Below are 25,503 nucleotides of genomic sequence, written 5' to 3' on the forward strand. Positions count from 1 at the left end.
TTGAACATCAAACAAAAATATTTATCCTCCATTAAACATTAAAAAAAATCAAACCTTAATAGGAAAAGACGGGGATTGAGATCTAAAGAATAGAGCCGATGAGAGGAAGACAAAAACCTACAACGAAAAGAGGAGGACTGAAACTCATGGCAAAGAGGAAGACAAAAACTCAGCTAAAACCACAGATCTTACAAAAACCCACAAATTTGGAGAAAATCTACAACGAAAACACAATTCACGCAAAAAGGAAGAGAGAAACACAGATCCAACGAATAGGAAGACGTCGCGTAGAGGAAGACGATGAGAGGCAAAGAGAAAGACAGTGAAGATGATGAGAGGAAGAGAAAGATGATGGTTATTTGAAAAAGACGATGAAGATAAGAGGAAAATAAAGAAAACCACGTGAATAGTGGTTATTTGGAAAAGAATATGGAAATGAGACGAAGAAAAAGAAAATCATAACAGAAAAATGAAATAGAAAAAGAATTGAAAAGAAGGAAAATGAATGCAATAGAAAGAATTGAGAAAAAGAAAAGAAAATCAATAAAAAAAATTGAAAAAAAAGAAAAGAAAATCAATAAAAACAATTGAAAAAATAAAGAAACCAGTAGAAAAATTGAAAAATGAAAACCGGAAAAATTACTTTTTTTTTTCTATAATTACTTATAAAATGATAAATGTTTCTATTTTTTTTAGAATTATAAAATGATAAATGTTTCTATTTTTTTTAGAATGAGAAACATGAAACGTTAACAAACACCTCCGTTTCTTAGAAAATGAAAACGTTAACAAAGGGACATTTACGAAAAATAAAAGAATAAAAAAATAAAATTATAAAGTGGACCATAACATAAATATTTAACGAAGCGTGGTCACAGTTTAATTATGGAAAAGTAAGGGTCTCGTTTTAAATTTGAGTTAACTTTGGGGACCGGCCGGAGTCGACGAAGTATTTGGACAGAGTCTCCTTTTTTCGATTTTCGTTCTCTTGTTTCTCAATAACGCGAGAGAGATCCGACGGCGTTCGAATTCCCGAAGAATATATTCCCGGGAAATTTTTTCACAAATCTAATGGTCAGTTTAGTTCTTCTTTGTCAACTGATGATTTCTTCGTTCCTAACTTCAATTACTTATTCGTCGGATTCAGCAATTAGACTTGTTTTCTAGTAACTACCTATGGATTTTCGGTGATGAACATTGCTATTAGGATTATGGAGTTGTTAGTTATGTTCGAAATTTTTTGACATTTAATTGGTTGATGCCTTAGTAGATCTGAGTCCTGAGCTCATTTTAGCAATGTGTTCGTAAGCACAGATCGATCTCTGAACTTACTAAGTTGATTCGAATTTTGTTAATTTCTTCGGAAGATTTGGATTGCATTTTATTTCGATTCAATACTTTAGTGGAAATGCTTGAAGCAGGTAGGAAGATCTTCATTACTTCCTTCGTATGGAGTTTGTGATTTGTCTACGAATCTAGCCGATGACTCGAAGATTTTTATCTTTCGTATGGACAAATCTTAAATTAAAATTAATCGCGCGTGATGAGATTTTTCTTCTCAGTTCATTTTATTTCGATTCAAGACTTTAGTGGAAATGCTTGAAGCTGGTAGGAAGAACTTGATTTTTATAGCATCTGCTCTATAAGAATCTGTGTGAAGCTTTTTCAGTAGGCTACTTAATTTAGAAATTCGATGTACCTTAATCTGCTAGTTTCTGAATGTGCTTCGTGTCTTAGCTTTGTATGTTTCTCAGACAAGATTGATGTGACAACAATTATATAGGGAAAAAAACCATCCGGTTCACCAAAAAGGTCGTCTACCTCCTTAATCCAAACATGTTTGCTTTATTATATGCAGGAATCTTGCCCTGCCATTAAAAGCATTCTTCTTTTGGATTCTGAAGGGAAGCGTGTAGCTGTCAAGTATTATTCTGATGACTGGCCTACAAATAGTGCAAAGGAAGCTTTTGAGAAATCCGTTTTCATCAAAACTCAGAAGACTAATGCTCGAACAGAGGGTAGATACCTTTTCATATATTGGGTTTTAACTGTTTTCTGTGAAATTGTGCATCCTTAATCGTGTTAGCTTCTCCTACTTAAGTCAATTTCAATGTCCTTTTAGTCACTGTTAAGAAATTATTAGTTGGTTTATCCATGATCGTTGTCCTTTGCCATGAGACTAAGAATTATTTTTTCAATCTCATTCTCATGGCTATCAGTAGCTGGGTTAGTCATTATCTGTTTCGATCTCTGCATTCTTCTATTGGACCATCTCCCAATCTAACACCATTTTGTTGAATTCAACACTTTGTTTCTTTATGCCTTACATGGTCGGTGAGTTTCTTCTCTACGTTCTAACATTCAATTCACTTTAACAGCGGAGATAGCAATGTTTGAGAGCAATATAGTGGTTTACAAGTTTGCTCAAGACCTTCATTTTTTTGTCACGGGTGGAGAAGATGAAAATGAGCTCATTTTAGCATCCGTTCTTCAGGGTTTTTTTGATGCTGTGGGCATTCTTCTTAGGTCTTGATACTATTTATATATTAATTTTGGATCCTTATGCACTGGCTTGATATTAGTGTTCTCGATGGATATTTATTTTTGTTTCTTGTACTCCAGGGGTAATGTAGAAAAGAAGGAGGCACTTGAGAACTTGGACCTCATTTTACTGTGTCTCGATGAAATTATCGACGGAGGGTATATCTCATATGCTCTTTCCTTATTACCCATTCTATGCATTTCAATTGTGTGACTTGTTTTTCCATTTCCTTCTATTGATAATTGATCTCTGTATCTTGATTGTGCCACTCTTTTTACTCACCCTCTCTAAGTTGATGCCTGTGTCCATTCTTGCTAGACAAATTGTGAACATGAAAATTGAAGTATGAGTTGTGGATGATTATATATCAAGAATCCAAGGTTGTAGTAATGTCATTACTCGTCAGGAAAGTAGTTGTAGTTTCATGAATTTATGTGGAAAATAAGTTGTTGACTAATGAGTAATATGCTTTCATTGTAGTTGCATAATTCCTATAGAATAGTCTAAGTTATTCTCTCCTGTTCAAGTACTGGCTATTTTGTAGTTTGTGGTTTGTTGCTCGATAACAGATTTGGTTGTCCCACATCTTCATTTCGATATGTCACTATTGTTTACATAAATTGATGGACACACTACATCCGATTATGTTGAAAGTGGAGATGACATTGTGTAACGTGAGGCATAGATTTGAATAAGCTAGAACTGTAGAGCATTGCTATAATTTGTTTTTGATGGAAAGACTACAAACCATTTAAATTTGATTGATTTATTTTCTCCCAAGATTGTTCAGAAATAAATTTATTTTCATCTGAATATTCAAGGTTTGATGTTTTCATTGCCTCATGTGTGGGATTATTGTCATTATGCTTTTCTGAAATTGCAATTTAGCAGTTCTTAACCTTTTCATAAACCATCTTGGCATCCCATACCTTTAGCTATTTAACTGTTTGTGTATTTTTCAGCATTGTTCTCGAGACGGATGCAAATGTCATAGCAGGGAAGGTCGCAAGTCACAGTATTGACAGTAACGCTCCTTTGTCTGAGCAGGTACAGTACAATATTTCTATAGCTTGTTTTGTTTGGTTGGCAATATGAATTATGTTTGTTGTTGGTTCACTGCCTTCTAAAATTTCTGAACATAACATCGTCTAATGCACCTAAATTTTGAATTTTAAAATTTTAAAATGCAAAATTATATTTTAAAAAATGATTAGGAATATAGTATTTCACATTATAAACTCAGTTCATTCTTTTAACTAAATATGTCTTATAACATGTAATATAAATTATATAAGATTACAAAATAATAGTGTTTATATTGGTTAATTTTATGGTTTAAATACATATTTGTATATATTATCTACACGGTAAAAAACAATTGTTTAAATTAGAATCTAATTTCTGAACCTATGACCAAAAACATATTGGAAAGCGTATGAAGTACAATTATGAACCCTATTTTTATTGAATCTCCTAATTCTGATTTTTTGTTTTATGAAGCATGCCTTTTATCTTTTTACTTCTTCTCCCTTTCGTTTTTCCAGTATTTTGAAAGATGTTTTTATCTCTCTTGCAGACAATAAGTCAAGCATTGGCCACAGCTCGCGAACATCTAGCAAGATCTCTTCTCAAGTAATATGTTCTATTGATACAAGTGAGTGGCAAGAACTATCCCCCACACCAAAAAAAAGAAAAAAGAGAAGAAAATTCAGGTCGAGTTGGGGTGGTGTTTTTGGTAAGAGATTGATTGATCTCATGTTTGTATATTCAGCTCATACTATGCTGCCTTACCTTTTGGTAAAACCTGATTTTGGATCTGAGCAGATGTGGTTCATTGCGGGACTGGTGCTAAGTGTTATTATATGTGCCTCTGGAGTTGCAATCTATATTTTCTTTTTAGGCCATTCGATTTTTGTGGTCGTTGGCTAAAGAAAAATTATTTTAGATTACAATGCAAACATATTTTCAAAATATAGTCAAATATCGCCATCTATTTGTTGGTAGGCCACGATAGATTGCTATTTTGGTTTATTTTGCTTATAAAAAAATAGTCAATAGCTAGAAGAGGATCTAGTAGGTTGAGTTCGAATGCCATTATTTTGGGTGTGCATTTAACTATTTAAGAATTAGGAAATGGTTTTGTTGTTAAATGGTGTAGTCTGCTTGTTAGGGAATAAGGCACCAATTCTCATGATACATTTTCAATTAATAAAAGAAGCTAAAGATATAAGCAAAGTGAAATCAAGAGAATTTGACGATTTTTCATTGCGTGGTGGTTCTGTTTTTTGATAACTGTTTTTCGTTTTTTGTTCTAAAATTTGAGGAAGATTTACTAAGAGCTTTTGGTGTATTGGTATTAGACATCCACGGTGATTGTTTCCTCCCTGCAAGTTGTGTGTTTGAATTTCACTTAAAAGCAAATTTATTTTTACATTTATTTTTATTTTTCTGTTTCGTTGCATTCATTAATTTTTACTTTTTCATTAATTTTTATTTTTATTTAAAAATTAATTCTCCAATATTTATATATATATCTTTTTAATTTTGAATTTTTCTATGTTTAAATTTATATATTATTTAAACTTTTAACATCTATATTAATTTTCTTGTATTTCAAATTTCAACCCCTACTTTTATTTATTTATTTATTTACCTTTTATAATTGTTTCCATATTTTATAATTTTTCTTTATTAACTTTGCTATTTACAAGATAATTCTCCTATATTTATATTTTATTTTAATTTTGAATTTTAAAATTATCTAGTATTTAGATTTATACTTTCACTTTTGTAGTATTAAATTTTGCAACATGGTGTTTATATATTATTTTAATTCTAATATTTTCAGTATATGATATGAAATCAAGTAAAATCTTTCCAGAGAAAACTGTGTAGAATTTTACAATATATAAATGTTCTAACCAAGACATTTATTCAAAACTTTAATATTTTGCAACCACAATATTTATATAATTATATAATTAAGTTGTATTCGACTAAACATCATTTAAGACAAAGTTAGAGATGATTTTGTCAATGGCCCGAAATTTACGTAAACTAACAAAAGTTACGATGTCAACTAAAGGCACCAGGATAGGGCCACCCTCATACTTGAAAGCTCAAAATTTAAGGTTATTAGGAGTTTCTTCCCATCTGCAACCAGGAGAGCGTTGCTCGTTTGAAGCTCCAAAACGATTCGAGTCTCAACAAAATCAATATAAAAACTATAGCACACCTTTATTAAGAGAAAAGGAGATAATGTGCCACTGGATTATACTACAAAACATTTGTGCTTAGACTCTAATTATATATTTATGCTTTAGCTGAACAAATACCTTTCATAGGCCGTTTCTTCTTTATAGCCAAGAAATAAGCAAACAATGTCACCCTTGAGCATCTCTAATTATCAGGAAGTTGCTGTTAGACAATCTACCACCGTCGACAAGTTGAGCTCCATCTTTACCATTTACGGGAGATGTCATCTTCATTCGATGAGCACATAATCGGCATCAGCCGGGAAAATATCTCTTGCAGTCGGAGGTATATTTTTACGAGTCAGAGATTTTCGTACCTGAGCATGAGTTTCTGCTTCATGCTGAAACATTTTAACCAATTCTTCCAGTTCTAGCTTCCTGACTTCAACCATCTGGTCTGGCATGGGCTTCTTCAATCCAAGGTAAACCAGCCCCCCTGCCATCAGTGCAATCCCTAAGAAGAATAGGATGGCTGTAAACATTCCAAATGCATATGGTGTATTTTGTGCTCCGGGGATCCCATCTACGTTGATACCAAACAGCCCAGTTATAATGGAAAGAACAAGGCCACAGCCACCAAAAACAGCCAAGTTGTGAGTTACTCGGAGGCTTTTATCCTGAATAATTGTTGTTAGAAAGAAAATGAAACCTATCAGAATTCCAAGAGTATTCAATTTAGACAGACCATTTGCTTGATTCATAGACTAAGGCTAAGCTCCATTGGATTTCATGATCCATCAAAAGGAAAAAATAAACAGGAACACAACAAAAAATATGATTGTATTTGTTACAATTTAAGAAATTGAAAAGGTGTTCGAACAGAATTTGTAAAATGAATATAGGATTTATAATTATTAATGGAATCACACGTCTTACTGAAAAAAAAAAACATAAACATATGTTTGGCAGTGAATTTTTGAAAACATTGAGAGTAGAATGCATTTTTAAGAGAGAAAAAAAATAGTGAGCAGATTAAATGCCAAATGGTCATTAAATTATTATTGAATCAAATACCTGTAACCATGCCCGAACGTTACTCTGCATGACATCTTGAATGGTGAATAAACGATCACGAACTGCTTCTTGCTCTTCAATCATTTGCCTAGTACTCTTTCTTATGCTTTCCAATAAGCCTTTTGTCACATACCCTCGTAGATGTTGAAGAAGCTCATATAGAATCTCCTCCCTCGCATGCAGGGACCATTTTACTCTGATAACCTGAAATTGCCAATCTTTGTTTCAAAAGACTGCGGAGATAGGCACAAGCCCATGCCTTCGTCTCTTTATCAACCAAGTGACAGGAAAAAAAAACTAAAATTCTCCGTTATTAGAGTACCGCTTTAATGAAGAGAAAGGAGTGCTAAAGGAAGTGACTCTTCTTTAACTTCATCTTATGAAACAGAGACTATTAGCCAGAAGACTGTGCTTGTGTGTTCTTGTGAACTACAACAGGGCTCATCAACAACTTGATTTAGGAACTGGAGGCGAGGGATACTGATGTCGGCTATACACTTACAGACAGATTTCATCACAGGAAACAAACTACATTTAAATTTTAAAGTGAAAAGGAACAAAAGAACAGGAGGAAGAGGTAACCCCGAAGGGTCAAAATGACAACCAAGAAATCACCGTTCAACAAACAAACTAGAGGAAGATGAAATAACAAAATTCAACAGATTTAAATTTTTAGAATAAAAAGTAAATGCCTCGACTCCATTTTGAACTAACAACTAATATCATCATTATCACCTCTCCTGGCTAAAGCACAATTAGGGAGGAAAAAAATGAAATGACACAATCCAAAAACACTTTTTTAATTGCAGACAACCACAGGTTAAATTCCAACCAAGGAATGATTCAACGGGAATACTATTAAGAAAATCTGACATCAAGGAAAATTTTCCACAACCATTGAATGTAGTGATGAGACAGCATACCTGTCTTGATAATTTTCTGATTTCTTGATTCAAGATTATGCTGAAAAGATGCATATCTTCATGGTTTCTCCTATATTTAATAGGGGGGACAATCAAGGTCGTCTTCATGAGAAATATGACATACAAAAGACAAATCAATATGATATCACTTCAATAGATGACATACAAGATAAGAACCTGTCCATAAATTTCAATTCAATCTCATCTGCTGCTCCAAATATGGATTTTCGAAATAACCTGAAAGAAAATAGATAACTGAATTAAATACATCAGCCATAGTATAGTGGAATATTTACTGCAGAAATAAGGCTTGACTTCAGAAAAATGCTAGTTGAGCCTTGGACCTATTTTCTTTAAAAAAAAATTATTATTTTAAATTACTGTTATTATTATTATATTTTTTCTTTTACAAAAACAAAGGAATGAAAAGAGACTAATGATCAAGATACAAACTCCAAAAACTCCAAGATACAAATGCTACTTGAGAGATTTGTGACGATTTTCAACAACAATTTCCAGATTTTCACCTTGAGGACAAGGTGATTTTTGAGGAGAGTAATGTTAGGCCACCTATCATATGGCAATATAGTAGGAGGGGGAACAAGGGGAGTGCATGTGTAATGGGGAGTATTGCTGGTAATACTGGGACCCACAGTTAGTTAGGCAGGAGAGGAGGTATAAATAGCAAGGGGGGTCGGTCAGTGAGGACATGAAAATTGTGTTGAATCATTTGTCATTTCCTTGGAAGATAGGAAGGCAGAGGGGTGGGTACTATTCTTGCTATGTCTCTTTGCATTTCATGTTTCCTTTGGTTCAGGAATTAATATTCTGTCAAGCTATTGTACTTGTTTCCATTCATCTTTTGAATAATACACAACTTCAGTTGGTATTCTATCAATATTCCAATAAATCATCCCTGAATCTTTTGTCAACCATACAGATTAAACTATTACTACACACAGCATAAATAGCTGTCTGATTTATGCACTTCTGGCTCAATAAAAAGGGAGACTAGACCACTAGTCATAAATAATCTGACGACAAAATATTAATTTTCTCCATGAATCTATATAATATAATTCTTGTAGTGTCAACTATGCAACTGCAGTCAACTGTTCAAAACAAAATTATTACCTATCATCCCATCTTGTAAGACGGCAAGCTAGATGTGCTATAACTTCATGCACTGTTCTTGGTGCATTATAACCTCCTATTATCAGAAGCTCCTAACCAGAGGTTAAACAAGAAACCAGAAAAATAATCTAAACAAATGTCTAACTTTTCCAGCAAAGAGGCAAAATGGATTATTCTTTCATGGAAAATAACCTGAACTTCTGTGATGCCTAAAATGTTTGGATTCGATATCGGTCCTTTAACATGTAATGATGTTATCAGGAAGTTCTGAGCTTGCCAAGAACGAAGTACAACAGGAATGTCATCCTCGTCACTGAATGGATCACCAGCAGATTGTCCTAGTAGTTCAAATAGCAGTCCCCCAGCTACCCTCACTGGAACCTGTATGGAAGTTAAAAACAAATAAAATCAAAACAAAATAAAAAAGATCATATCCATGAAAATATGAAACCATCATTAATAGAAATAATGAGTTGTTTTGGGACAGTACTTTTGGCTATTCAGGCACGACTGTCAGCTATTTGCTAGTTTAGTTATTCACAGAATTATTATGATAGCTATAGCAACTCAAAGACATTTTAATCAACTCAAAATATCAATGGACATAATAAAAAGCCAACATATAATTTTGGGTTTCAGGATGGAGGCCTTTATCTACCGATACGAGTGATTTCATTTTGGCCAAAAGATGTGTCCATGTTTGTGTTTTATTTCCAAGTTTTCAACTGAGAGTGAGTGATTTTAATCAAGATATTTCAAACAAATTGATTTTCATCTGTTTACAATTTAGCACCACATAAAGGCTTGAACTTGTAAATTTTCAAGATATATGGCTAGAGATCTTGGTTTTGTATCTTGAAATTGTGACTACGGACTTGTTGGCAAACTCTTTTCAAAATAACTACGTATTTTTAGAATAAAACTGTGATTAGCTGACCTACAAATGGAAATGTTATGTCATATTTATTATTTGCAATCCATGATTTAGAAAGAATGACTATCTGTTCCAACCAGGTCACCCATGAAAACAGACTATAGAAAAATAAGAAACAGCGTCAGAACATATCTTCAAAAATTGAAAATTGCTTGAAGATAGCTTCAAGACGAGCTCTACAGCCCAAGTATGTGCTGATTTGTCTTCAAAATGATATGAGGGTTCTTTGTTAGAGTTAATGTTGGTCCAACCACATTCTACTGATAGGGAATGTGTAAGCTATAAACTAAGAGAAAATGGCACCAGATTGACACGGCTACATAATGTATTAAATATGACAATTTCACGAGTTAATATATTATTATGCAATGTTACACTCAAATAGTCTTTCCTTGCAAAAAAGAAAAAAAAAAGCCTGAACCATTGTGCTAGTTTTTCAATCAGAAGGACACTTATCATTTATCTTATGCTAAATATTGACAGTGGAATTTCATTATGCTTCTTATTATTTATATGTTAGATAAGCACTCAAACAGCTTGAAAAACTAGGGAGAATTCCACCTCATAGAAAAGATGCTTCATGCGGTCACTTATCAGTCGACTTTCATCTCTTAAAGCCAAACTGATGGCAGGGTGCAACCAGTGAGCAGTTCTGAGCCACGCCTCCACAGAAGGGTGGCTTGCAGAGACATGGCACCACCATATAGGTCCAGCTGGTCGCTTCCAATAAGGTGCCACAAGATCTGCAACTGTAAGGTCGTCTTCTTCATCCATAAAATCATATGACATTGAGGCCCATTCAGCTTCTACTTGTATTGTTTGAACCAGCTCTGATATTCTGTCCCATCCTATAGGTAACCAACTATTGCTCTCAACTTTTTCTCTTTCACTAAACTGGCCACAATGAGTCCTCAGATCCTCCGGGGATGTAGGTTCAAATGATCTTTTCCTCTCGTGTGTGTTGGCATTGCCACTATTCAGTTCAGTTGTAGTAGTTGGAAATTCACTATTTGTTTGCCACCTATCTGACATCTTGGATTTGGATTTTGAATCAGTTGATTTTCTTGGTTTTCCAATATATTCAAAAGCACAAATAAGCCCATCTGTCCAAAGATCATATCCAGGTGTGGCATCCTTGTTAAAGGGTTTGTGGGCTTCTGGTTTCTCCACACTATTTCTATGGGGGCTATGATGAACATCCATTTCCTTAAATTTGTATCCTGATAGGCAGATCAGGGAAATGACAAATTAGCAGCAAAGCAAAAATATTCTCATTCTAGAAATGCAGACAATATCATTCGTATCCTGGACCCACCTACTCCCGCAAGAGCACTAAATGAAGAACAACAGAAACAAGTATCTTTCTTATAAACTCCTCTTTTGTTTGAAGGTTAAATTCACTCCCAAGAATAACAATTAACAGTGTTCAATTCAGCTCAAATCACCAATACCGTACCAAAAAGTAGACACATTCAGCAGAATCAACCATCAAGACAATCGAACTAACAAGTTTTTTATGCAAAATCACCTCGTTACTCCGTTTCGAGAACTTGTACAATTCAATCATCAACCAGCATGGTAATTCAGACTAAAGTCCCAATCAAACCGATCTAGACGCAAGAAATCGAACAAAATTAAGGAAAATTTAAACTCACCGGCAAAATAATGCGATGCGTCGAACTAAGCAGTAAATACAGGAAGGTAAGGATGACGGCGAGAGTGAGAGGTGAAGTGTAAAATTGCGATGAAGAACTTCGCCAGTGTTGGAGACTCTACAGATAGTGAATAATATGATTCTGAGTAGCTGTGCGTTGAAGCTCCGCCACTACTGACCGGAGCCGCAAGCGTTATCCGTGGGAAGGCATGACATTACGATCGTCGCCGTCGGGCTAACTTCTTTCAATTCATTTGTCGTATAGCAATTCTCACGTGCTACATCAAATTTTTTGGTTAAACTATACTGAGGTTAAATTATAAAAGAAAATCCCACTTGGTAGAAAATCTTATAAACCTTCATGGACCGTTTGGTGAAAGGAAAGGACCAAGGGGAAAAATAATAAGAAAAAGGGAGGATAAGGATTATTATAATATAGTGAAAGAAATATGAATGATTATTTATAATGTTTGTGAGGGGAAGAATGATGTTAAAAGATTACAACATTATTATAATTCTTGTTCAGGAGAATGATTATTTGGGAGAAGATTATGTTATTTGAGGGAAGGATTATGATAAAAAAAATTATTTATTTTTCACTTGTGTAATTTTTTTTATTTGTACGTTAACTCAGTATGAAAAAAAATATATAACTATTTTTTAAAAAAATGAAATTATTGTTTTTTTTTTTTTTTGCGAATCCAATACAAAATGAAAAATGTGTTAATATTTTTTGTATTTGTGTAAATTGTTTGTACCATAAAATCTCTCCAACCAAAAATTGTATTCAAATTCATTCTTTTAGTTAAGTTGTACCGTAATCCAAATGTTCACAAAAAAATTGTATTGATTTTCTTTTGTTGCTTTTGTATATATATATATATATATATATATTTTTACTTGTAACATACATCTAATATATTTTCGAAAGTAGAGTATTTTTTCTCATTTGTACGGTAGTTTTTTTATTTATTTTTTAACATTAAATCAAGTACACAAAATAAAGTGTACTAATTTTTTTTGTTACGTAAAATATGTTTATGAAATTTATACCGTAAATTCAATTCACACATAAATTGCATTATTTAATTTTTCGTTTGTGTTCAATTTGATCCATAAATCCAATACATTAAAAAAAATATGCTCTTTTTTTAATTTATGGCAAGTATTATTTTTCTACCGAGAAAGAAATTGAATTACATTTTTTCCCAATGTGCTAGAAATGCTTATGGAATATTTTCGGTAAACCAAATACAAGCAAAAATTGTATTAATTTTTTTTAGTTTTTCTAAACCTATTTATTTTGTTCGTAATATTTTTCAAAACGACGAAAAATTGTATCAAAATAATTTTTTTTTTGTATAAAAAAGTTGGATTGTTTTTTTCATTTATGTAAAATATGTTTCTTCGGAAATTTGTATTTTAAGTTTGAATCATTAGTCCTATAAATTAAAAAATTGTATTACATTGATTTTATTTTTTTCTTTCATTTTTAATATTTTTTCTTTCATTTATTATTATTATTTTTTTCTTGATGAGAACGATAGATGACTAATTTGTTTGGTACAAAGATAATGAAGAAGAAAAGTGGATCAATTTATTTGAAAAAAAAGAATAAATAAAGGATTAATTTGGAGATAACAATAAATAGACGAGGAAAGAGAATAATGAGAAGAAAGAGAAAGAATGTATTGGAAAATGAAAAGATTAAGTGAAAAAAGTGAAATAATAAATTAGTAAAGATAAGAAATAGGTCTTTTCCTTTCCTTACCCAAACGGTCTTTTAAAACTTAAAGAAAGGAAAATTGCATAGAAAAAAAATATCAGATAAATATCTACCTTTAAATTTGTTATTTTTACATATTAAAAAATGTACTGATACGAGTCTATTATCATACAAAAAATTGTTGTTTTTGCAGCAGTTCAAAAAGAAAATTAATTGAACTTAAAAACAAAAACATTTATTTTGATGGAAGTTGGAAAGTTTTATTTAAAAAATCCCTAAAAAGTTTTTGATTTTTTATTATTAACGGACTTTTCATGATACTGTACATTTTGAAGGTGTGTTGCAACCTTTTGCAACCTTGGTTAATATACAAAAAAATTTACGTCTAAAAAACAAATGATAACAATAAAGTTTAAGATTTTGACAAATTGGTAAAATAGTTTTAGAAAATTGATTATCCTCTTAACCAATTGTATAGATAAAAATATGTTTTTCTCAAGAAATTGGTAAATATAATGATGTAGAACAAATTTAAATATAAAATTACAAAATTCAAGGTTTCAATGAGTTCGACTTCACAATTGACAATACATTGCATATAATTTTTTTACTCTCTTAGATACAGAAAACAATGGTTGTGATCATGTACTACAAAATTTAAAAAAGAAAAAAGAAAAAAACTAAAAACATTATCAAACTTGATTTCACAAAATTAACATTGCATCATTTTTCATGCTCCACTCCATACATCTCTCTAAGTCTTTTCTAACATTACAAAGCAAGGTTATAATGATGTTAAATTTAAAAATAATATTACAAAGCAAGGTTAGAATGATGTTAAATTTAAAAATTATAAGGCTAAGAATAAGCGATTAAAAAAATTTAAAAAAAGCTTAAAAGTAGAAGTTAATATTCAAAATGTTTGAAAAAAAATAGCTGAATGCCATTCTTTATATTATTGGATAAGAATAGAAGTTATAAAATATTTTAAACTTATACGAATTATTCTAAAAATTTAATTATTGAAATAAATTGATAGATTTTAATGTTTTAACCTATGAAGGTTGCTAGAATGTAACTAAAAGATAACAAATAATTAATATTTTTATTTTATTTTTAATAATAATAGTAATTAAATCATTTTAACTTTAGTGTTGTGTTATGTTATGTGATGTTTTTTTAATTTTATTTTAATAATTTCATAAGTAATGTTTTTTATTTGTTTTTTTAAAAAATACTATTCCATTGTGTACATGAGTATTGTTTCTTTAAAATTATCGACCTACCCTAAAATATTCAATAACAACTTACTTTAAAATGCTACTGTTTGTAAATTTAAGACTAAATGTTTTAAGATACATATAATTAGTTAATTCTAAAACCTCTTGATCTATAAGAATATAAAATATTAATTACATAACTAAGAATGAAATATATAACATAATTGAAATTAGAGAATTGTCATTTAGATAAAATGGTTAAAAAATGATTCTCCATATTAGGTAGTAAGATAATCTAAGATAGATAAGATAAATTGGGACAAAATTAATACTAAAAATGCACGTATTTTATAATAATTTAATTTACAAATAAAAACCTTTTATATACAACAATTTCATATCATAAAACTAACAAAAGAAAAAGAAACAATGACGTTCTTTTAAGCCAACCTTAAACTTAATACATACATATATATTAAATACATGAAATATAAGACGAGGATATACCTTAACCATAAAACCAACTAACAAGAGAAAAAATAAAACTAAAAATGCATGTGTTTTGTAATAATTTTTGTTACGAATAAAAATCTTTCTACACAACAAATTCATATCATAAAACTAACAAAAAAAAAAAAAACACATTTTCTTAAGGTGTGTTTCAATTTAATACATGAATATATAATTTTTTAAAATTGAATATTAGATGGAGATATACTTGAATCAAAACAATTTGATATAATTTTTATTTGCTTTAGCAATAAAACTATTAGAAATATGTGAAACTATTTATATAGATAAACTCTATTCAATTTGTTATAGAATTTGAAAAGTTAAAAAAAAATTGTAGGAAGTTTAGAACGTGGATAGATTTCATTCACTAATAATAATAATAAATAGATAACTCAAATAATAAGTTATAGAACATATCTCTCGAATAATAAGTTACCAATCAAAGTGAGAATCTAAAAATATTATAAATAGTCGATGATGATTATATTTTTTATATTAGTTAAATAATCATATAAGAAATAAATTAAATTAGGTTGATATTGTATTTTTTTTTTTTTTGACAAGGGTTAGAATAGCAAGGATGATTAAACTCTTAGTTTTTTTTTTAAAATACTTTTAAATTATTTTGAAAGTAGTTAAAAAGTTATTTGTTGATAAATAGCTACCGTGGTTAATATTCTCTTACCTTTTATTTTTCATATTTTTTTATCTCATATGTTCAATACAAATAAATAAATAAAACTGAACACTTTCATAAAATATATTGAATCAATAGTTTAGTTGGACTTTTGTTAGATTTTGTAAAGCTTTATATTTTAAGTTATACACCAAAATTGGATAAGAGTATTTTATTGATTAAAAAACACTATAACAAAGTTTGCAATTATAGTTTAAACTTTTAATAATAACAATCTAACCTAAGGTTGCTTGGCTTTAGTGGTAGAATAGTATAGAAGAGACTGAACTCCTAAAATCTACTACAGAAGTTGATAAAAATTAATATATTTTAATAGTAGGACTCATATTCAAACTTCTTGGACCAAATAAGGTTATGACACTTAGTTTCAAATTTGACACGATAAATGTTAAAATTAAATCGTGAAAGACTAATAATATTGGTAAAAATTGGATTTACAGATGTTAAAAGTTAATTTCAAACTGGTATAATTGCTCCAATTCATTTTTAGTTAAATTTGTTTAGAGGTATAATCACAGCAACCAACTAGTGGGGCTTTTATTTTCTAATTTTTGGTTAGGAGTAGAAGTTGGGAGCAATAATTATCATAGAAAAACTGAAGGCTGATATCCAAACAGACATCTGAAACCGCGCGAAGCAGAAGATGGCGAGTGTCATCTTCTTCTTCAGCTCTTTCTCCCCTTCCCATCTCCATTTCCCCTCACTCCTTCCCATGCCACCGCCATTTCCAAGCTTCGTCAACTCCGAGAAGAAGAGCTTCAGCAATTCTCTTAACTTGGTCGATAAAACACTAATTGGAGCTATTTCAGGAGTCCTCTCCTTCGGCCTTCTTCTCCATTCCCCCTCATCTGTTGCCTTAGATTATTCGGCTGTGGATTTTTTCTCTCTATCATCTCATTCTTTGCCCTCTTCTTCGCTCTCCGATTCATCTGCGTCTTGTATTGACGAAGACGAGCTACATGAATTTGGAAGCTCTGAGACTGTTTCCTCGCCAGCGACTAACGAGGATATCGTCCGGGAGGCTTGGGAAATTGTAAATGATAGCTTTCTAGATTCTGGTCGCAATCGCTGGTCCCCTGAAGCTTGGAAGGTATGAATTCCCCTGTGGCCTCTCCCACTTGGGCAAGATTCTTACCGTGTTTTTTTGGGCATATCGTGAACTATAGAGTAAAGAACACATATTTGTTTCGTATGTATGCTCTGTTAACTACAACGAAAAGTTGGGGTCATTGTTTAAGCTAGTAATCGGAATCCGGAGAAGGTATTGATAAATTTATGCGGATGTTTGAACTAAATCACTTGTTATCTGTCTTAACTCGTATGTCTACGTATATGTATGCAAGTTTTTTGAAATTCTGCTCAAGTAAACAATGGTTGAGAATTTCGTTACAAGTATGACTTAATGAGCATATCCATTGGTGCTTTCAGCAAAGGCAAGAAGACATTACTAATATTTCAATTCAAACTCGATCAAAGGCTCACAATATCATCCGGAGAATGCTGGCCAGCTTGGGCGATCCTTACACGCGCTTTCTTCCCCCTGCAGAGGTAACACTTTTTTCATTTGCCGAGTATTCTTCCTTGTACAATGTTTAATGTTTCAAGGAAATCGTCAGATTCGATCAATCAAGCTCCTCATTCGTCAAATTTAAATTTCTTATTCATATTATTTTTTTTCCTTTTTTTAAGTTCTCCAAAATGGCGAGGTATGACATGACTGGTATTGGAATAAACCTTAGGGAAGTTCCAGACGATAATGGTGTCATGAAAATAAAGGTACTGGGATTATTATTAGATGGTCCCGCACATTTGGCTGGCGTTAGACAGGTACAACCAACCACTGATCTGATTTTAGAACCTGTTCACTTCAATGCTTTCAGAAAAACATTTGATTGCTATGCTTCTGCGAAGTTTGATCAATGACCTGATCCCTGCAAAATCTTTTGTCTCTGTTTATTATCAAGCTGGGCTGCCTTGAAAATTTGTATTTGAAAAATATTGCTAAAAAAATATTGGGACACCTGTATTTTAAATTTTTCTTTAATTCAATAATTGCGGGAGTGGGGATTGAATCATCAATATCTGTGATGGTAATTGGTGTATTATCCACCTAGCTATGCTTGGAATCAGATTTGCTTGTATTTTAAAATTCTTTTCTCGTTTAATTTTATTTGTCTTATGAATTTTTTGTTTCTTATAATGCTTGAAATTCCTAATTTGTAAATAATAGTTTTAGGTGCCCAATAACTCTACAAGCCACCATATTTCTTAAATCTGTTTCTGAAAACAATCTTTCGAATAGTGAATTCATCATGATAGTTTCATCAGAAAAGATGACTATCAAGTATTTTCTAGCAGAAAGCTTTCTGGGTTCTTCTGAATTCTGCTTGTAGTTATTTTCCTTGTTACCACTTTTTAATTTGGAATCTTCTAATGTGAAATAGTGGTGAGCACTTTCAGTAATTTTTTCTTTGTTCTTTTTTCTTCTTCCATTAGGGAGATGAAATTGTAGCTGTAAATGGAGTGGATGCGGGAGGAAAATCAGCATTCGAAGTATCTTCATTACTACAAGGCCCTAATGAAACACTTGTGACTGTTAAGGTTGTTATCACAGATTTGTTTCAATTTGATAGAATGTCCTGTTAACTTTTTTTCTTTTTGTTATGTTTCTTTCAATCATCCAGGATGCATTTTTTATAGGTCATGCATGGTAACTGTGGGCCAGTAGAAAGTATTCAAGTCCAAAGACAAGTTCTTGCTCGAACCCCTGTCTTTTACCGCCTAGAGCAAATGGATGCCACCTCTTCTGTTGGGTACATTCGCCTAAAGGAATTCAATGGATTGGCTAAAAAAGACTTGGTTACTGGTAATTGTCGAATGAATTCAACTGCCCTGTGGGTAAAGTTTATAACTACATAATTCCACATATTACTCATAGTCCATTAAAGATTCAATGTAAAAAGTACATTTTAGGAATTGAGTTCTATCTTTTTGAATTTTCGGATTTAACAATAAATGTCCAGTTCCTTTAAATAAGGGCAAAGACTTGTATGAATTTGAATTATTATAAGTTGAGACCTGCAAATGCATCTTCGCTTCTTTCTTTTCCTCGAGAACTATTTTGGAAACTCCAGCAAGGGAAGATTTGTATTCTCAGATGCATCATCCGTACGCCGTCTCCTATAGTATGGAAGAAATTTTTTGGCTTTGTTAATTTTGTTTTCTATAGAGTTAAAGTGGTATACATATATTTTCTTTTTAATTGTGTATTCTTATAGATAAATTCGTTTCTTTATTTTTCTAGTTTTTTCCTCATATTTAACATGGATTTAAGTATCATTGCATCAACTTAATTCAATTTTATCAAGTGTATTTGATGCACTTTGGTTCCCAAACACTCCCCCCCCCCCCCCCCCCCCCAAACAGGAAAGTTCCAATTTGGAAAATCAAACTGAAGGAAAGACTTGGGAACACCATTTTAATTTAATGGTTATTGTATTGGGGGGGTGATAAAACAGAACAAAACAAATCAGTGGCCACTACTATTTTGCAATCTTTTATGAATGTTATATCCAGAAGATAAACTTGTGTTCTGTTGTTATGTGGATCTGAATTGTTTCAATGCTGCCAAATGCACGAATGATTTCTGATAATAACAGAATGCATAATTGTTTCAGCAACAAAGCGTCTTGAGGCCATGGGTGCGTCATATTTCATTTTGGATCTCAGAGATAATCTTGGTGGACTGGTGCAGGTATTCAAAATTGTTTTGAAGATGACCTTTAGTTTACTACTGCCCTCCCACTTGCATGAGGAATGTCATTTTTTGCATGGATTTCTTTACCTGTACAGTGGTAGTCAGCCAAAAATTTCCCCATCGTTAGTTCTTATGCAGAAGTAAGATTATGATTTATGAGCCTTGACTTTTCTCTTCGTTGACCTCCTAGGTTTCTTAATAAACCTATATATAAAATATGCGGTTTGTAACCTGGTATTTGTATTTATATGCTGTTGATTGAACTTTTACCAATTGTAGCTGATGCTCATTTCAGGCTGGAATTGAAATTGCAAAGCTATTTCTGAATGAAGGGAGCACGGTATATGAATTTATTTTTACTTTCTCCGGCAACTTGTCGTAACATTTTCAAGGTATCAAATAAAGGACTGTTGTATTCTTAGGGTGTTAGTTCTTACCATTTCCATGATTCAAACCCTGTATGTAAGTAATGAGAAAATATTTTGTTTGGTTGATAAAACATGGGTAGCAAACGTGTATCAGTTCCGGCCAAACAATGTTGTTGATGCTTGATTGCATTCATCACGTGAAACCAGAGATGTTGCTAGTAGTATTAAAATAAAACTAGCTTAACTAGCTTACTTTCAAATAATTTTTTAATGGAAAAATCACTATCTGTGACTAACAATGTCTTTGTTGATACTCTTCAATGTAATGGATTTCTTTAGTCTTGCTTCTTCCGTCAAGAAAGCTGGTGCCATACTATTTGATTACAGCTCCTTTTCCTGATTTACAAAGAAAACGATGATATGATGACTTGCTCAACTACCTTATTTGTTTTTTTTTTCTGGTTCACTTATATCCAGGTGATCTATACAGTTGGAAGGGATCCTCAATACCAAAAAACTGTTGTTGCAGACGCGGAACCATTAGTTAAAGCTCCAGTTGTGGTATCTAATTTTTTGTTATGAACTCTGATTACTTTAAGCACATATGAAGAATTAAATGACTTCTCATTTTAGCTGCATTAAGTTTTAGTTTCTATTAAGCATTAACCACTGGCCTCTAAAAGGGGTAACTCATCATTCTTTTTAATGTGGTTAGCTTAGCAAACAAAGTCAAATTTCTTTGTGTCTGGTCACTCGTTTCTGTTCAAACTTGTTAGAAGGTATTTGTGGTTCGGTAATACATCAAAGGGTGAGTTATTAAAATGGGTGTGATAAATCTTTCCCACCACGCTAGTCTATTAGTTAGGAACCTTATGGTTGTTTTGATTGTAATGAGAGAGTCGTACTTATTTTAGTAATATCAAAAGGAGCTTTGTAAGAAATGGATGTGTAAGATCTTGGCTGCCATATGCTGGCCTGTGAGGGATAAAATCTTGCTTGTCTTGATTATGAGGAAAAAGAATTGCATTTGTTTCTTTCTACAATGGCGTCTTTACAAAATGTGAAAGAATAATGATTGTCCTGATCTAAGTGGGTCAGTTGTAGTGCTTCAACATGTAGAGGTAAAAGAGAGTGCAACTCCTTGAAGAGTTCATGGAACTAAGATGATGAAACAACTATTTGAATGGACCTGTTTTGATGAAGCAATTACTTGAAGAGTTCCATTCCTTGATTAAAATATTATCTTTTTTTGAAAAAAAAGTTTAAGCAGTACGCGTGCTTTTAGATAACACGCCTGAAGTTACGGACAGACGTTCCTTGACTAAAAACTTATGAAGTCAGCCCGATTGAAACTTGCTTTGAGAAAACAGTTGAACAAACCCCCTATTCTAGGTCTAATTCTGCCCGATATTTTACATTTAAATCATTAATTTCCAGCAGTTTGAATATTATTTGTTTTGTCATGGTTAGTTACATTTTGTTTCTCTCTGAAAGTCACACTGATTAATAGGCATATGCTTCAATGTCTTGGACTTAATTAGAAAGCTCTCGACTACCATCCCATGCAGGTTCTGGTGAACAAAAGAACTGCAAGTGCAAGTGAAATTGTGAGTGCCTCGATCAACTAAATTGCATATTGGATACTTATGTTTTACTCAACGAGTTGTTCTTACTTCAGGTTGCTTCCTCGCTGCATGATAATTGCAAAGCTGTTCTTGTGGGGGAAAGGACTTATGGCAAGGTTTAAGCTGTTAACCTCAGGCTTTATTTTTTTCCTATTTTCTCAATTAAATTTTAATTTTTCTTATGAACTCACTCTATCTGAGTGCGCTGCAACAGATACATTTGGATTCCATACATCAACTTCCTTTTCTACTTATCTAGTTTTGGTAGCAATCTGGATTGCCATAATTTGGACTTTAGAAACGATCTTGATAAGCTTCATTAGAAGTGATGCTTTACCTTCATTGACAGGGTTTAATTCAGTCAGTTTTTGAACTTCACGACGGATCTGGTGTTGCTGTCACTGTTGGGAAGTATGTTACCCCAAATCACAAAGATATAAATGGAAATGGAATTGAACCCGACTTCCAAAGCTTCCCAGGTAGAGTGAATTACCCTCCAATGAATGACATGAATCCGATCAACCTCACCTAACAAGAATGCCCCTTTATTGCAGCGTGGAGTGATGTCACTGAACGTCTCTCACAGTGCTCCATACTTCGTCAAGGATAACACGGGTTTCCACGGGCGCAGTCGGTCCTCTTTCACTTGGCCTTTTGCTGCTCTTCCCTATTTAAAGTTTCATGATGTGGGATCTCTCAACTGCCGCTCAATTTCATTAAAGCTCAGGGCATGAAAGTGGATGAAAATCAGTTTATCCACACATGAGTTTATTAGGATTTGGAACATGTCACAGTTTAGATTCACTACACTGAAAGGTGGCAGACAAGAACCATGGAGAAGTTTTGCATCTAATAAGCCCTTCCTTTAAGCAATTAAAGGCCATAGGAATATTTTTTTTTTAGTGATTCTCTTGTTGTAAATGGTTATTAGTGACGCTAGTCAAACTTTCTGGAACTTCAGATTGTTTGAGAATTCGTCAATTTGAAGAAACGTGCATTTATACTTTCTCAGTTAGAACCACCTCATTCATGGATTTTCAAAGGATCCTTTTTGCTTGGTTTATACTCTTTGAATGTAACAAAGAAACTCTTATTCATATCAAAACTCGTTTTAAGTAGGGAGTGGGTTGGTGCTTCCAGTTTGTTCCATTTTAATTAGGGTTTAGAAGATGCTTTAGTTCCGAAAACTTTTAATTTGTGACCATTTAGTTCTTATATGTTTTATTAAGGGTAACTATATAAATTGCTCAATCTATAGGTCCATTCATAAAAAGATGTTTAGATTTTGTAATATTTATCACCTTTGTATCAATTTTTTAAATTCAATTACTAAAAGGTACTTAATGTGCAAGGTCTTGACCCAAGGGTGGGGCCTAATCTCAAGTACACCAGTGTGGGTCTCGAAATAGGAAGTCATAATTGAAGTCATTTTGTTTCACCAAAAGGGTAATAATCGAGTCACAAAACAAAACCTTGCAACTTGGAGGGCACACCAAAGATGATATCATTGATATTGTACAAATCCAAAATATTAGACAAAGGTTGTAGCAAATCATGAAAAATACTTTGGGCTTTGGTGTGACTTGAAAATGGTAAATTAAATAGTCTTTCTCCTATATTTGAACTTGGGCATGCGATAGCTCAAGTTTTTGTCATTGTGTGGGAAGGAAGTGGTTTTAAAAGTGGTGGCTTGAGTGTTAACTCCCAAGACATTGCTTGCTGAAAGTTATATAGATTGAAGGTCAAGTTTATGTCTGTAAAATTACAATTTATGACTATTTTAATAATAATAATTAAAGATACAGCAACATTTTAAAAAAATTACAAATATAGCAAAAATATCACTGATAGACTTGTATTGCTGATAGACTTCATATGGGTATATCAGTGATAGACTAATATTTGCAACATGGTCTATAAGTGATAGACTTATATCATTGATAAAATTTACAAATTTTGCTATATTTGCAAATTTTTTAAAATTGTGCTATATACTTAATTAATTTGAATTTAATTGCTAAATTTGCAACTATTTCTTTTGCTTTATCATTTAGTCTAAAATCAAATATAACATTGGTTGAAACCAAATATAGCATAACTTAGAAAAAGTAACTGAATCCAAAGGTGGCAAGTGCCACTAGTTTTAAAAATAAAATAAAATTTTCTATACAAATAATATCAATAAATAAAGAAAATTAAATCAATCAATTGATTTAAGGAAAATGAATGAAGGACCATTTGAGGAATAATAATTAAGGATATAACAACATTTTAAAAAAATTACAAATATAGCAAAACTATCGCTGATTGACTTGTATAACTGATAGACTCGTATGATTTATCGGTGATAGACCAATTTTTATAACATGGTCTATCAGTGATAGACTCTATCATTGATAGAATTTTACAAATTTTTGCTATATTTGCAATTTTTTAAAAATGTTACTATATACTTAATTATTTTGAATTTAATTGCTAAATTTGCAACTATCTCTTAATTTAATTGTTTAAAAGGTATAAATATGTTTCCTTAAATGAAAAATTAAACTTTTAAAACATACTAAATCTATATTGGGGTGAACACGTGACATCTCGTGGTTAGCACCATAAATAAATTTTTAATTTAAATATTATTTTGGTCTTTATATTTTTATCTTTGGTACATTTCATTTCTTATACTTTCGAAATGTTAGTTTTGGTCCTATACTTTCAATTTTTATTTATTTTCTTCTATATACTTTAAAATTTTCGTTTTGATTCTATACTTTTAACTTTGGTTCATTTTGGTTTTTGAACTCTAAAAAAGTGACAATTTTGATCTCTTCAAAATAACATAAAAATAAAATTGAGGAGACCAAAATGATCATTACCATCAAAGTGCTCCAACCAAGAGACTACTAATCAAAGTTAGTTAGTCCCTTTTTGGGAAGTGATAAAACAAAAGAAGGAAAGACAACTTTCTAAAGGTATAACATTAATGAAATATGTGCTACTTTCCTTCCCAATTTGACGCCAAATGTATTGTTTTTAATTCACATCATTCTTGAATTATTCTGTTGTAACACACAATGAAGGGATGCTTTCTAGTTTTCATACTACAATGATAGTGTACTATTAATATTTTCCGAACATCCAACTAGTCATTTTTGTAAGTTTTCCTCATTCAAAATTTCTCTTTATTTTATAATTTACTTTTTAAAATAGTATCTACATCTTATAAATTAAACAGTAGTTTATGGAAATGAAACCTAAAAACTATGAATAACCATTTCTATCTTTTCAAGAAAATGTCAAAAAGAGCTCGGTGGTATTGACATATCTTCCATCGCTAAACATCCAAAATTCTTTCGTCCCACGATCGTCATAATAAAAAAAACATAAAATAAAAATTTTATAATAATCCAAAAAAGATTTGAAACATCCGTTTTTACTTTTTTCTTCCTTTAAATAAAAAGGATTTGTAAGAGAACAAAATGCATGTGCTTATATATTATAAAAAATAAAAAGGATCGTAACTTTCTTTCGTTAATACATTTAAAAGTTTCAATTTAAACAAAGGTCATGAGTATAAGATTTGAGAACTTGGAAAGATTTGGAAAAGATTACAAACAATTGTTTATCTTCATCCTAGCTTAGATTTAAGAAGTTTTTGTAGGGCTCATCTATTATGGAGGATTTTTATGATTGATAACTCACCTCTTTCAAAAGTATGATTTATAACTTTTTGCTTACATCATAAGTCACTTTTTCATTTTATTAACATTTAGATCCCTAACACGATGAATATTTCTATCGTGAGATAGGGCTGGTCATCAACATAGGGGTAATACATAGCCAACCCCCCAACACAATGGTTATAAATGTTTGTTGTTTTTATATTTTTTTTCCCATGTTGTTAGATTTTTCTGAAAAAAGATGCAAATGATGATCCTATCACCTTAAGGTTATACACATATAGTCATATTTTGATAGTGAGTTATGACGTAAATAAAATGTTATAAATCATATTTCGTGAGAAGTGAGTCATTCATTGTAAAGAAGGGTCATTCATACAAAAACCCTCAAAATCTCGCATAATGTATGACGAAAAGAAAGTGAAATTTTACTCAAATTTTGGGTTCAATAGATCTCTCTCATGGGTG

The 25,503-nt window shown here is 31.8% G+C and overlaps 3 protein-coding genes across 6 annotated transcripts; 2 read left to right on the forward strand and 1 right to left on the reverse strand.

Annotated features, from left to right (window-relative positions):
• Window positions 1-908: 908 nt before the first annotated feature.
• On the forward strand, window positions 909-4,531 carry LOC101208496 (coatomer subunit zeta-1). The gene is made up of 6 exons (XM_011659113.2): window positions 909-1,074; window positions 1,859-2,018; window positions 2,379-2,526; window positions 2,623-2,700; window positions 3,505-3,589; window positions 4,119-4,531. The coding sequence occupies exons 1-6, from the start codon at window positions 1,072-1,074 to the stop codon at window positions 4,176-4,178; spliced, it is 534 nt and encodes a 177-aa protein (XP_011657415.1). The 5' UTR covers window positions 909-1,071; the 3' UTR covers window positions 4,179-4,531.
• Window positions 4,532-5,617: 1,086 nt separating this feature from the next.
• On the reverse strand, window positions 5,618-11,792 carry LOC101208256. Its single transcript, XM_004147355.3, has 9 exons — window positions 11,457-11,792; window positions 10,363-11,021; window positions 9,060-9,248; window positions 8,868-8,959; window positions 7,911-7,970; window positions 7,734-7,803; window positions 6,811-7,014; window positions 6,114-6,413; window positions 5,618-6,024 (listed from the first exon to the last, which is right to left on the reverse strand). Exons 2-9 carry the CDS (start codon window positions 11,002-11,004, stop codon window positions 5,926-5,928), a joined length of 1,656 nt encoding a protein of 551 aa, XP_004147403.1. The 5' UTR covers window positions 11,005-11,021; window positions 11,457-11,792; the 3' UTR covers window positions 5,618-5,925.
• A 4,381-nt stretch (window positions 11,793-16,173) lies between these two features.
• Window positions 16,174-22,483, forward strand: LOC101208013 (carboxyl-terminal-processing peptidase 1, chloroplastic). 4 transcript variants are annotated; one of them, XR_969813.2, is made up of 12 exons: window positions 16,174-16,701; window positions 17,040-17,159; window positions 17,301-17,438; window positions 18,108-18,212; window positions 18,312-18,477; window positions 19,289-19,365; window positions 19,664-19,708; window positions 20,214-20,297; window positions 21,247-21,343; window positions 21,415-21,477; window positions 21,711-21,840; window positions 21,916-22,028. XR_969813.2 is itself a non-coding variant. In XM_031890172.1 (12 exons), exons 1-11 carry the CDS (start codon window positions 16,255-16,257, stop codon window positions 21,618-21,620), a joined length of 1,329 nt encoding a protein of 442 aa, XP_031746032.1. In that variant the 5' UTR covers window positions 16,174-16,254; the 3' UTR covers window positions 21,621-21,625; window positions 21,711-21,846. The 4 variants fall into 4 exon arrangements, 3 of the variants coding, with proteins under 3 accessions (XP_031746032.1, XP_004147402.1, XP_031746031.1); XM_031890172.1 differs by lacking the exon at window positions 21,916-22,028 and adding an exon at window positions 21,576-21,625 and having other exon boundaries at window positions 21,305-21,343; window positions 21,711-21,846; XM_004147354.3 differs by having other exon boundaries at window positions 16,176-16,701; window positions 21,305-21,343; window positions 21,916-22,483.
• Window positions 22,484-25,503: the final 3,020 nt, after the last annotated feature.

Source organism: Cucumis sativus, chromosome 1, assembly GCF_000004075.3.
Source record: "Cucumis sativus cultivar 9930 chromosome 1, Cucumber_9930_V3, whole genome shotgun sequence".
NCBI lineage: Eukaryota > Viridiplantae > Streptophyta > Magnoliopsida > Cucurbitales > Cucurbitaceae > Cucumis > Cucumis sativus.

What these genes read in the sequence shown, in the direction of transcription:
- LOC101208013 (XM_004147354.3), top strand. Translation starts at nt 16,255, where the DNA reads ATGGCGAGTGTCATCTTCTTCTTCAGCTCTTTCTCCCCTTCCCATCTC. An exon ending in GCTTTCTTCCCCCTGCAGAG is followed by an intron (nt 17,160 to 17,300) that starts GTAACACTTTTT and finishes CCTTTTTTTAAG; the next exon opens with TTCTCCAAAATGGCGAGGTA. An exon ending in AAACACTTGTGACTGTTAAG is followed by an intron (nt 18,213 to 18,311) that starts GTTGTTATCACA and finishes CATTTTTTATAG; the next exon opens with GTCATGCATGGTAACTGTGG.
- LOC101208496 (XM_011659113.2), top strand. An exon ending in GCTGTGGGCATTCTTCTTAG is followed by an intron (nt 2,527 to 2,622) that starts GTCTTGATACTA and finishes CTTGTACTCCAG; the next exon opens with GGGTAATGTAGAAAAGAAGG. An exon ending in ACGCTCCTTTGTCTGAGCAG is followed by an intron (nt 3,590 to 4,118) that starts GTACAGTACAAT and finishes TCTCTCTTGCAG; the next exon opens with ACAATAAGTCAAGCATTGGC.
- LOC101208256 (XM_004147355.3), bottom strand. Translation starts at nt 11,004, where the DNA reads ATGGATGTTCATCATAGCCCCCATAGAAATAGTGTGGAGAAACCAGAA. An exon ending in GAATTGAAATTTATGGACAG is followed by an intron (nt 7,804 to 7,910) that starts GTTCTTATCTTG and finishes TATTAAATATAG; the next exon opens with GAGAAACCATGAAGATATGC. An exon ending in AAGCAGAAACTCATGCTCAG is followed by an intron (nt 6,025 to 6,113) that starts GTACGAAAATCT and finishes CATCGAATGAAG; the next exon opens with ATGACATCTCCCGTAAATGG.